Source organism: Atractosteus spatula, chromosome 5 (genome assembly GCF_055471065.1).
Source record: "Atractosteus spatula isolate fAtrSpa1 chromosome 5, fAtrSpa1.hap1, whole genome shotgun sequence".
In the NCBI taxonomy this organism is placed as follows: Eukaryota; Metazoa; Chordata; class Actinopteri; order Semionotiformes; family Lepisosteidae; genus Atractosteus; species Atractosteus spatula.
Genome location: NC_142710.1, coordinates 4,854,165 through 4,865,054, shown reverse-complemented (window position 1 = coordinate 4,865,054; position 10,890 = coordinate 4,854,165). Strand labels below are relative to the sequence as shown.

Genomic DNA, 10,890 nt, shown 5'->3' with positions numbered 1-10,890 from the left:
CCCGATGAGGCACCTGATCCAGTGGACAAACACTGCACCAAAAGCAGAAAAGCGACCGGGGACCTACACTCTCGCTGTCAAGTGGAGCCACAGTTATGAGACCATGAGGCAACTGGTGCTCTGCATCAACCACAGAGCCCTGTACCAGAAGGTGAGGGGGGAACCTGTCACCGGAGAGAGGCTGCAGATTCCCAGAGAAACCTGGGAAAGGACGTAGCCAAAGGGGCTGGCCAATAAGTTAAAGGACCTCAACTGGACGGCCAATGCAACTCCTGGGAGCGGGAACGGTGCTAAGACTCTTGTGCATCCTGCTGGGTTAGGGTTAGGATTAGGTGCTGGGGCTGGCACCAACTGGATTGGACAGAGGGACACAGTACCTGCTGTGGCCGCTGGTGTCCCTCACAAAACAAGAACTGCGGAATGAGAGGAACACTCATATCTGGCACAATACAGAGAGGGGAGTGCGGGAGCTGGAGGAGAGGATCCTCGCGGACCTCTGAGGAAGGGTGAAGCCCGACGGAGCCAGGTGGGGCTTTTCCATGGAGAAGGAGCGCTGGGAAGGACTGTGGGCCCTGTACAGGGGCTGAGGAGGAAGCTCCTGCAGAGGACTGGACAACAGCCGTTTCAGAGCCAGGACTGCTTTAGAGACATGTACTACAGTGAGTGGTAACACCCTAAAGGCTTAAAAGGACTCTTTCATGGTGCTAATCCAGCATTTACGACCACTTGCCAAATGGAACGATAGAGAAAGGACTCTCTTTGGGAGAGTGTGTGCTGGTCTACATTGTTGTGATAATGTTTATTTTATTAAAAAAATGAATGAATGAATATATTGAAATACAACGTCAGGATCAGTATGCAGCATCTGAGCACTTCAACACCTGCACAATTACATTGAGAACTGACAAACTTCAATAATCATCCACAACACTTCTAAAATACATAAATGATATGCCAATTATTTTCATAATTTCACAATACCCAGCTTAAAGTATATACTGCCACAAAAGATAAAACACAGAAAAATGAAGTGTTTAACAGACACCTCCTTATGTGAAGGTTGTTAGCTTTTGCTGAATAATCATATCTTATCATTTGAGAAAACAAAGAGCTAGAGAGAGAAACGTCAGTCCTCTCTGAGCCCTGTACCCAGATCCTGTTTCCTGTAAGAAGAGGCTGGTTGAGTTCTATATGTAACTTTAAAAACAAAACGTTGAAACCCAAAATAAAAAAAACACTCCACAGCTGAGGGAAAAGAAGAGACCTGACAGGACTGTGTATTACTGGTAAGTGTTTTACTGTAGGTCAAGTCATCCTTCCCTGAATAATTATCAGGATATTATTCAGGCTCCAATCAATTATTTTTCATTTTCGAGTTTGATTAAGGTATCCATCACTGTACATATTTAGACTAAAAAGAGTTCAGGTTTCAGGTTTATACTCTCTTTTCTAGATACTTAAAAAAAATTGAAAAGTGCTCCGTGAATAAAGAAGATAGATCAAAATTCCATCATTTTAAGAGAAATATCCTGAAAGAAGCCTTCTGACACAGAAGATTGAAGATTACTCTTAGTATTATTTACATTTTAGGATCACAGAAAACATATTTTTCTACTACCATAGTAGAGCCCTAAAAATATTTAATGAAACCATGTTGAATTAAGAAATAATGAAGAAAAGTGCCTCTCCATAATTAACATAAATGTAAAAATATTTCTAATGAGCTGTGATAAGATTTTTAATTTATATTTTAAACCTCAGATATACAGGGATTATCTGACAGCTCTGGCCACCTTCAGCACTGAAGGCTTTACGCACTGATCCAGTACCACACCGAAGGACCATGACAACAATTAAATAACAACAAGGATTAAATTAACCAGAACTCACCTGCTAACAGAAAGATGATCAGGTCAAAGAGCAAAATAAGTGAAATCTTAAGGATTTTTTCCATCCTTGTCTGGGTCCTTGTGTGAAATCGACAATGCGCACTGATCTTGTCCTGGGCTCTCACATAGACGAACACCCAACATCACTCCTGCTACAAAGTCACATCCTCGCACCCGAGCCCACCAATCACAGACACGCGCACCTTCTATAGGCAGAGAGGTGGAGCCCCACAGTTAGGGAGACGACCAATTGGACCCCCTGATTTCAGATCGATCCATGTATAGTTAATAAATTTTACTTTATGAGAAAAAAACGTCTCCTACCCCAGCTGCACTTTTGCAAAGTCTTTGATGTCTTTTTTTTTTGCCAAGAAAGATCATATGCCTTTAAAAACTAATCGACACATCAAAGACAACATCCTGTCTAAGCAGTTTGTTTACAAAATCAACATTATACTGTAAATTACAACTCAAGTCTGGTAGATTAGTTCAAATTTCACTCTACCATATAGTGAGTGATCTGCTGACCATAGTGATCTGCTGCAGAGTGACAAAACTGTGACCATCAGCGCTATAAGGACTCATACACACAAGACACCCTGTTTAATTCAACCAGAGTGCTCTGTCTGGGCCGCGCCACAATTACAGTTAACAAAATCTGTGAAGTACAGAATCATGACCTACTGAATCAAAGTGGTTTCGGAAGATCAATCTGCTGACACTTGGACAAGTTGTGGAAAATCAGTGTGAAAGTATTGTCCTACCACTCTGGATCCATTTTTTCCAGCTGATGCTGTAAATATTTATGCCAGGGTGCTGTAATACAAGTCCACTCATTCTCTTCAAGACTGACTGTGTCTTTATCAAAGATGGAGGCCAAGTTACAAATTATAGAGCAAAGACTGCAGTGCCATACACTTGTGAAATATTAAAGGAGTCTAATTGTTTTCAACACAGTGAACTTCTTCTTTCCAGTTTTAACATATTGAAAATAATTCAGCTTTACCAATATTATTAATGCTTTGTGACCTATAGCCTGTCGGTTGTGGTTTTATTCCTTCAGAGGATGCAGCACGGTGCCTCCTGTGAGCCTGCAGTGACTCTCTGCATGCTGTCTGCTCTGGGCTGCAATGCCAGCGAGTGTGTGCAGGTGAGGGAGTGCTGGATCAGCCCCCCATTGAGACACACAGTCCAGAGCAGAGGTCCAGCACAGTGTCTCATCCTGGAGCCCATTATATCCACAGGGCATCCAACTGACCTTTAATAACACAAGCCAGCTGCTTAATGAATTAACATTTAGATCACCGGATCTTTAAAAGTAAGTTTTCCCAATGACATAAATGGAAAATAAAAATATTTGATAAACATAAGAATCGTGATCCTCAGTCACAGTTCAAAGCACCAATGTCTTTATGTTTTCATACCAACACGATCTCCTATTGACATAATGGATCCTTAACTGGCTTCATTCACCTCAATTGTCACTGTATCCAAGTTTTTAGTCATCAATGAGATCACTGCAGGACTCGCAGGCTCTGACTGTAGCTCAGGGACGAACAGGCAGAATTTTTTCCCTTCGAGGTGCTGGTTGTATCTGAGGCACATGCCACGTGTGTCAGTGATTTTGTTTTTATAAAGGCAGCAGCAACATCAACAGAAAACTCTGTTTAATGTAGGTCTGGAGCTCATAGACCATCATGGTTAAAAACACCTGTCAGATTGCAAAGATACTGGCAGAATCATTCTGTCTCCTGCAGCTCTCTCTCTAGTGCGGCTTCTACAGGAAACAGGCTCCTGAAGACAGGGGAAGCTGATTCTGTGTGTCTGCTTGTGTGAAGAGAGTGTTTTCAAAGTGAATCCTACAGACAGTGATATTGTTGGACATTTACATCACAATGACTCACAGTTGATAGTTCTCCAACAATTTCCAATTATTGCACAACACAATGTGGCACAATGCAGTAAGAAATAAGGGATGATACTGTGTGCTGTTCAGTGTGATGTACAGGTGTCACAGAATGACAAACGTGTGTGGAGGGCAGCAGGTTTTGGAGGCTGTATTGATGTTAAGAATGTATATAGTGGCCAGTGTCATTGTTAGTTTTGGTATGTTTTTGTTTCTCCTTGTGTCCACTCCCTCCCTCTAATCAAGGACTCCAAGCCTTCCTAGTGTGGATGTCACAGAGTAAGGAGAATGGATGTGGGGGCACCAGGTGTCAGGAGCTGTGAGATTTAAGTTGCATTGAAGAGCCAGTGAAAGTCGAGTGTTGATGCAGTTTCATGCCTTGTCCCGTGTTTCCTGCCCTGATCAAAGACCCTTTTAGCACAGAAATTGAGCAATTCCACATCATTCATAAGCAGGCCTGAGTTTGCCCGTGATTGAGAGGAGCACCCAAAAAACAGAATGCAAGTGCATCGCCACAACTGGCCATCTATACACAGCCATTTCTGAATGTGCCCAGGGCAGTTAGCTCTGCCCACGCCCATAACATCACAGGGGTACTTCCACCCCCTGGTGGATGAGTCAACAGCCCTTGCTAAGAAAACTTCAAAAACCTCAGTGAGCAGAGAATGCTGGACTTCTGGAGAAGGAAGGATTGTGGGATATTGCAGCAGTTGGACTCAGGACTCGACTTGGAGAGAAGGGACTGGGAGCAGAGGAGGATGACCCCAGCATCGTCTTTTTCCCCTTGCATCTAAAAATCAGAGACAAACTGGGTAGAGGCGAGAAAAACAAGGGACACATTGTTCAGCAGTTCCTGTATTTAGGGGTCACCCACTCCATGACAGCCGTCTTTTTTTTTTTTGGCAGGATCTCCCACAAACACCAGATGCAGTCATGGGCCAGCCAAGGGGTTTAGAAGAGGGACAGGAGAGTTAGAGGAGGTCCCATGGCCCCTGTGGTGTAGTGTGGCTATGCTTTACATGGTCACATGGGACTTAATGTTAGAGAAGGGAAGGGAGCAATACGGAATGAGTGACTGATGAACCCAAAGATAAGAAGTAAGAGGTTGAATTGTGGGACAGTTTCAGTAGATTAGCTGATGGGAAGGTTTTTAATGTTTTTTTTTGTAGAACCAGTTTTAGAGAAAAACTGATGGTCCTGGAGAGAAAGTGTTTTGATGTTGGTGAGTGGACTAGTTACCCAGATATATAATGAAGACAGGCTCAAGGAATTACTTGGAGCTCAAGAAGAGCTTAGGCTTTTGTTTTAGTTTCATGGGGCCCACCATAGTGTGAAGGCACATTTCTCAGGAAAGTCACAGATGCTGCAAGGGAGGTGTGATAGCAAAATAGTTTGTAGGCCCTTTGATACTGTCTGGAGAAGCTCTGTATGCTGCAGGATAGGATGATCAGGGATTATGGGGTCCATGAGAGTATGCCTTCATGACAGTAAAGGTATACCACTCATGTGCTGCCAAGGAGGTATAGTGTTGAGAATGGTTTACAGGTTCTGCGTTACCTCCTGGCATGCAGCCTGGGAGACCCTCTACATTGCAAGGGAGAGTTATGGCAATCAGGGATTATGAATCCACATTACTGCAGAGAGAGACAGACCTGGGAACACTGGGAAACTGAAAGAGGCAAATGGGGTATTGGGAGAACCATGGTAACTCTAAGCAGATGGATCCTGGAGGTCTGTGGGCCACAAGCTCAGATGTGATTTAACATGTTACAGCCAGAAACCTTTCAGAGTTCTGTTCCTTCATTCTACCATTCCCGTAGACTGAAGGTGATGGGGGCAGTGAACCTATATTGACCAAAAGATGACAGGGTGACACTATAGCAACTAACGTAAATAACAGAAGGCACTATTAGAACCTTACAGTTGGTAAGCCCATGACCCATCATGGATAATTGCATCCATTTTACTTGCTCAAAAACCCAGCTACCCCACCACCCATCTCCAATTACACAGCACAGTCATCACTTGCAATATCTTTATTAGGATTGACTTCCACCAACAAAACCATCTCAACACAGAGGCTGGTCCCTGGAACACAAAGCAGGAACCTGAAAGAGGATAAAACCCTCTCTGAGTGCAGGAATAGAAGTTTCCTTAAGAAGCAAGACTATAGATGGGAATGACAGTAGGCCTTAGATACCATGAGAAGTAGACCCATGCCCTAGAGGGGAATATTCAATTGTATTTTGTTGACATTACACAGCATTAAAAAGCTGATCAAGGAGTGCACTATGTACCCCTCAGTCCCTGGGGCCCTCATCCTTTCCTGGACAGGGGGTCCTGACACAGCGCCTGTCAGCATCAGGGTTCTCCAGCACTGGGATTTCTGCAGGAGAAACAGGAAGCCCCCAAGGGGAAGACACTGTTGAGCAGCTCAAAGCAAGGCATCAGATGAGCACAGACAGAAGGAACCCATGCTGGAGAAGAATATGAAACTGCAGACACTCACTGCGGCCATCAAAGCAGCCCTCCACACACTGCCGCTCGGATGGCAGACACAGCTCTGTGGAGCACATGAAGTAGATCTGGAGGAGAGGGGAATGGCAAGAGGGATTTTAAAGTGGGGATAACCGTGACAACTCAGCATGTGGCTCTACAGGGATCTATAGAGCCTGCATCCTCAAAAAGCCTCACCTCCTCATTGATGTAGGAGTAGGAGGTGCTGTCCAGGAACTGGAAGGTCTGGATGTGGAAACGGCGGTGGTGCTTTGGCAGAGGCAGCTCGGAGTGGATGTGGAGGGTGGACATGTGGCCGTAGTCCAGAGGATTTGGGCAGCTGCAGAGAGGTACAAAGATCAGGACATAGCCGGCAACCCATTGACCAGCCCAGGGTTAGAGCCGCACAAGCAGTAGCCCCTCACCCATCATAGAGCAGCACCCAGACAGCCTGGCCGGACCGGGGATAGGCAACGCAGTAGTGCACCAGCAGCACCAGGTTGGGGTCTGGAGCGTTCAGCAGTCGCACCTCCAGGTAGACTGGGTTCCCCAGCAGGAGCCGGAGAGGCCGATGGTACTGAGGGTAGAACCTGGAGTAGCTCTCATCTAGAAGATGGTACAGCAATATAAAATGCTAGAGAACCCTTCTCCATGTTGGGAAGGGTACAGAAAGCAGGCTGTCAACCCAAACCGTAGATTTTTAGCTATTGCCCTTCTGCCAAGATGCGTCACCTGTAGCAATCCGGAGCTGCACCCCAAACACTCCCTGGGACAGGACAGCAGAGGGCAGGTAGGGGCTCTTCACCAGGTAGCCTGTGCTGGCCAGGTTCCCCTCAGCATAGCGACACTCCACCAGCAGTCTGAGAGCAGTGGAGGATTACACAAGCGAGAAATATTGTAGCAGAGAACAAGTGCTACCGCTTAAACAGACCCGAGATAATGAAATGGAGCTCAGAACTACATGGTATCCCTGGTCACCTGAAGGGGCTGTCCCTGGTAATGACTCCATAGCTCTGGATGTTCCGTCGGGCCAGAGTCTCCACCTCAGCCAGGTAGATGGTGGTCTCTCCCACCACCTGAGCAGAGACAAGGTAGAAGCAGGGTCAGTCTATGCTTAATGACCACCCACAGGAGGGTAGTTCTCCTGTTCAGAGGAACCCTAATACAGTTGATATTTTAGGCCTTCTTAACTGGTCCCTTTCCTATTGTACTCACAAAAGCATGGGTCCCACAGCCAGTGACAGGGAATTTGAAGATGGCAAATTCTGAGGTACAGATCACAGGGGTGCAGGACGTATTACCAGCAATCACCAGGCTGGCAGGATCCACAGGGGGTACAGAGATGGTCCGAGGGACAGCAAAGACAAAGTGCTTGTCGGCAGTGCACTCTGGGGAGAGAAGGGCAAGTCAGGATTTGTCCATCCCCATTTAGGGTGGGAAGTTGCCCAAGACTGGGATGGTATGGAAACGGCCTACCCTCCAGTGGATAATAGCAAGAGGATGTTTCTGGGTCTACACAACATCCCTTGGCCAAGCAATGGGCTGTGGAGATCCTCTCTGGACCACAGACCACCTGATGGCTCCTGGGTATCTTGCAGCCTACAGTGATCGGATTAGACACGTCAGCACAACCAGGGAAGGAATGGCTAAACCACAGAAACCCATTCACTCACCCTCCCTTGGTCTGTAGGGGCGATAGGGACAGGACACCACAGTCTCTCCTCTTGGTCCATCTTTCGGAACATACACTACCTTGACAGTGTAGCGGTGATCCTACAACAATAAAGGCTATTAATCCACTGCTGGGAAGAAGTTAAAGATGCTATCAAATGCAATTCCTTCTGCTCAGGGACCAGCTGTAGTCTGATTTGGAGTGCCTGCAGGAAGTCTTAGCAAGTAGGCGGCTACATTAGTATGCATAGGCTAATAAGGAGCAAGTAAAGGGTTATTCCATTCTGGAAAGAGATGGATTAAACACTTCAGCTGTGAAGCTTTCTTTGGGTGTGAGCACCCTTTCTTCATGTCTAGAAGGCTCCACAGCCCAAACAATACATATCCCCCCCCCCAGTGCCAAAATAGCTTTACTTGTTTAAAGACTCCAAGTACATGCCAAATGTACAGCCAAAAAGTATCAATATTAATCTATAAGAGGTAAGTGAAGATGCTAGAAGCTCAGTCACCTTACTGAAACAACCACAATTGTCTGCTAGGATGATAAAGTTATTAGTTAATGGTCCAACCAAGTTCTGTTCATGTAACCATGAGGTGAAGCTCCTCACCACAAGGCGGACATGGCAGCCAGTGTACAGGATTGAGAGGGTGTTCAGGTGCTGCCCTGCAGTCACTGAGTATCCACAGGATGGAGTGTCCAGGACAGACACCAGACTGCCAGAGGAACCTGCACAGGGACCACAAGAAGATTTATGGTCAGATTTCATGGCCTATGACAAGGTGCTAAAACGTATTCACATCTATTCAATGATGCAGTACATGTTACCCAGGGAAATGCACCGACACCCTGCTGAAGTGGCGCTCTCACTGCCAAACACTCACTCTGAACCTTGATCTCCTCCAGGGGGCCAGCAGGCAGGGTCACAGTCATGCACACCTCACTGCAGGAGATGGTCAGGCCTCTAGGGGGTGGGGGAGGAGGGGCAAGTGTAACATGGCAGGACACAGTGCCAGTCACCCATCTCCTCTGCTCTTTGTCATAGTATCTCACCGTCAGGGCATAGTATTGCCTTTGGTTCCTCCTCTGCAGTGGAGATGAGCATCACAAGTTCAATTCCACGCTGACAAACCTCACCCAGGCATGTTTGAGCACCAGACTGCCTCCTTACCCAGGTCCTGACGTAACACCCTTTGTAGGAAGCCACCAGCACCAGCCAGCTCCTGGTGGTCCACACCTTGTGCCCACATCTCTTGGGGAGGCTACTGACCAAGAGAGGAGCCATTTTACCTGGGAGAAGTAGGAAAGAGGGGGGTTAAATTCATACAGCAAAGCTCTCCCTCTAGCTCTAAGTAACACGTCAATGACACCCCTTGCATTAACATGACTTGAGGAACTATCTGCATTCCTTCCTCTGCCTCCTCCTGTGGGAACTTACAGCAAGTCCCCCACTCCAGCCTGTCACAGCTGCTTGCTCATGTTATACCACTACAGTCACCTTATGCTGCAGGATGCAGGTACAGTGGACAGGGCAGAACCTCACCCTTCAGCAGGTAGACTCGGCTGAACCTCCTCACAGAGAACTTGAGCATCATGCTGCTCTTGCCACAGGAAAGCAGGGGGCGGCTGTGGGATTGCTGCTGCTCGGGGTCACCCTGAGAGTCTGGGAGGCAAGAGAGGACAGCAAGAAGTGTTACTGGGCAAAAGACCTTCACGTTGGTAGCTGCAGCAGCAAAGGAACAAGTAAAGGGTTGTCCTTTGGGCATGGAATAAACATTTTGCCTGTGGAGCCTTGACCCAAGACGGTTCCACAGCTAGAACTATCTCTTCTCAGCATGGAATAAACATTTACTTGTTCCTGTGAAGAGCTACAAGAACACACTTCAGTCTAGATGAAGATACCTTCAGAACTACTTAAAGGAAAGAAGGAGCAGCCATATGCAAAGTATGCATGCAGATATTCGACTGGTCATGACCATTCCTATGCATCCAGACTTCCTCTTAGAGGAAATGCAGCAGAACTACTTTACTACCATGCAGTTGTATTCAGTCCACAGGTTTGAAGAAACTCCCTACCAGGGTCAGATGAGGGAGGATCTGCTCCAGAGGGACCAGTTGTCACTGCTGCCACATCTCTCTGCACATCAGCACTAGAGTCCTTATCCAGTTCTTCCCCCTCAGCATCAGAGCTCAGTTCCATCAAGTCCTGCTCTTCCCCATTTAGCACCCCTCTCATCTCTCCAGCAGAATAACCATCAGATCCATCTGGTGGGGTCTCCCGGAATACAGGACTACCCACATTGGGCTCAAAACCATCATAACCTTCCTCTTCACCAAAAACAGCATCTAGACCCTTGAGCTGGGCTTGGGCCACTGCAACACAGAGCCATGCTAACAATCCAGGCAAAAGGAAATCGATCACACCCACTCCTCTCCCCATTTTTCACACAAAAACACTTCAAGAGAAAGAATAACTATCGGCCCTGCTGCTGGGGCTTATAGTATACACGCACTGAGACGCGCGCTGTCCTGTGGGCCAATCAGGAGCAGGTAAGGAAATCCAGAACATTCTCACGCGCTGTTGCGAGTGAAATCACGTGACACGGCTTGGCTGTCCGGATACGCTGCGTGATCTGCTTGTTCTTGTATCATCAGTCTAAACTGAAACAATAAAAAATATAATCTTGACAAGGATGAAGTTACAGCAAAGCGGAACCGTAAATTTGATTAATACAACTTGTAAACAACCTCATTAAATCGTGATGAAATGCTGTTGATCGAATAGCACTGTGATGTGTTTGAATTTCACAATGATTGTTCATAATATTAACATCACAGCTGTAATGCAGGTCGCGGTAACTTTCACTGTGTTCGAAGATCTGGCTGTGTTGACGACCTGAGCAAATTGAAACGCCAGCAAACTCCTCCGT

The 10,890-nt window shown here is 46.5% G+C and overlaps 1 protein-coding gene across 1 annotated transcript; it reads right to left on the bottom strand.

Moving 5' to 3' along the window:
* Nucleotides 1-6,095: 6,095 nt before the first annotated feature.
* On the bottom strand, nt 6,096-10,400 carry LOC148833631 (zona pellucida sperm-binding protein 4-like). The gene is made up of 14 exons (XM_088915460.1): nt 10,037-10,400; nt 9,504-9,623; nt 9,132-9,250; nt 8,845-9,046; nt 8,571-8,689; nt 7,965-8,064; nt 7,768-7,890; nt 7,507-7,679; nt 7,270-7,367; nt 7,024-7,151; nt 6,717-6,897; nt 6,490-6,631; nt 6,305-6,380; nt 6,096-6,181 (listed from the first exon to the last, which is right to left on the bottom strand). Exons 1-14 carry the CDS (start codon nt 10,398-10,400, stop codon nt 6,096-6,098), a joined length of 2,031 nt encoding a protein of 676 aa, XP_088771586.1.
* Between the last annotated feature and the right edge of the window lie 490 nt (nt 10,401-10,890).

What these genes read in the sequence shown, in the direction of transcription:
- LOC148833631 (XM_088915460.1), bottom strand. Translation starts at nt 10,400, where the DNA reads ATGGGGAGAGGAGTGGGTGTGATCGATTTCCTTTTGCCTGGATTGTTA. An exon ending in GCTGCCATGTCCGCCTTGTG is followed by an intron (nt 8,065 to 8,570) that starts GTGAGGAGCTTC and finishes TTATTGTTGTAG; the next exon opens with GATCACCGCTACACTGTCAA. An exon ending in GGGCTGCTTTGATGGCCGCA is followed by an intron (nt 6,182 to 6,304) that starts GTGAGTGTCTGC and finishes TTTCTCCTGCAG; the next exon opens with AAATCCCAGTGCTGGAGAAC.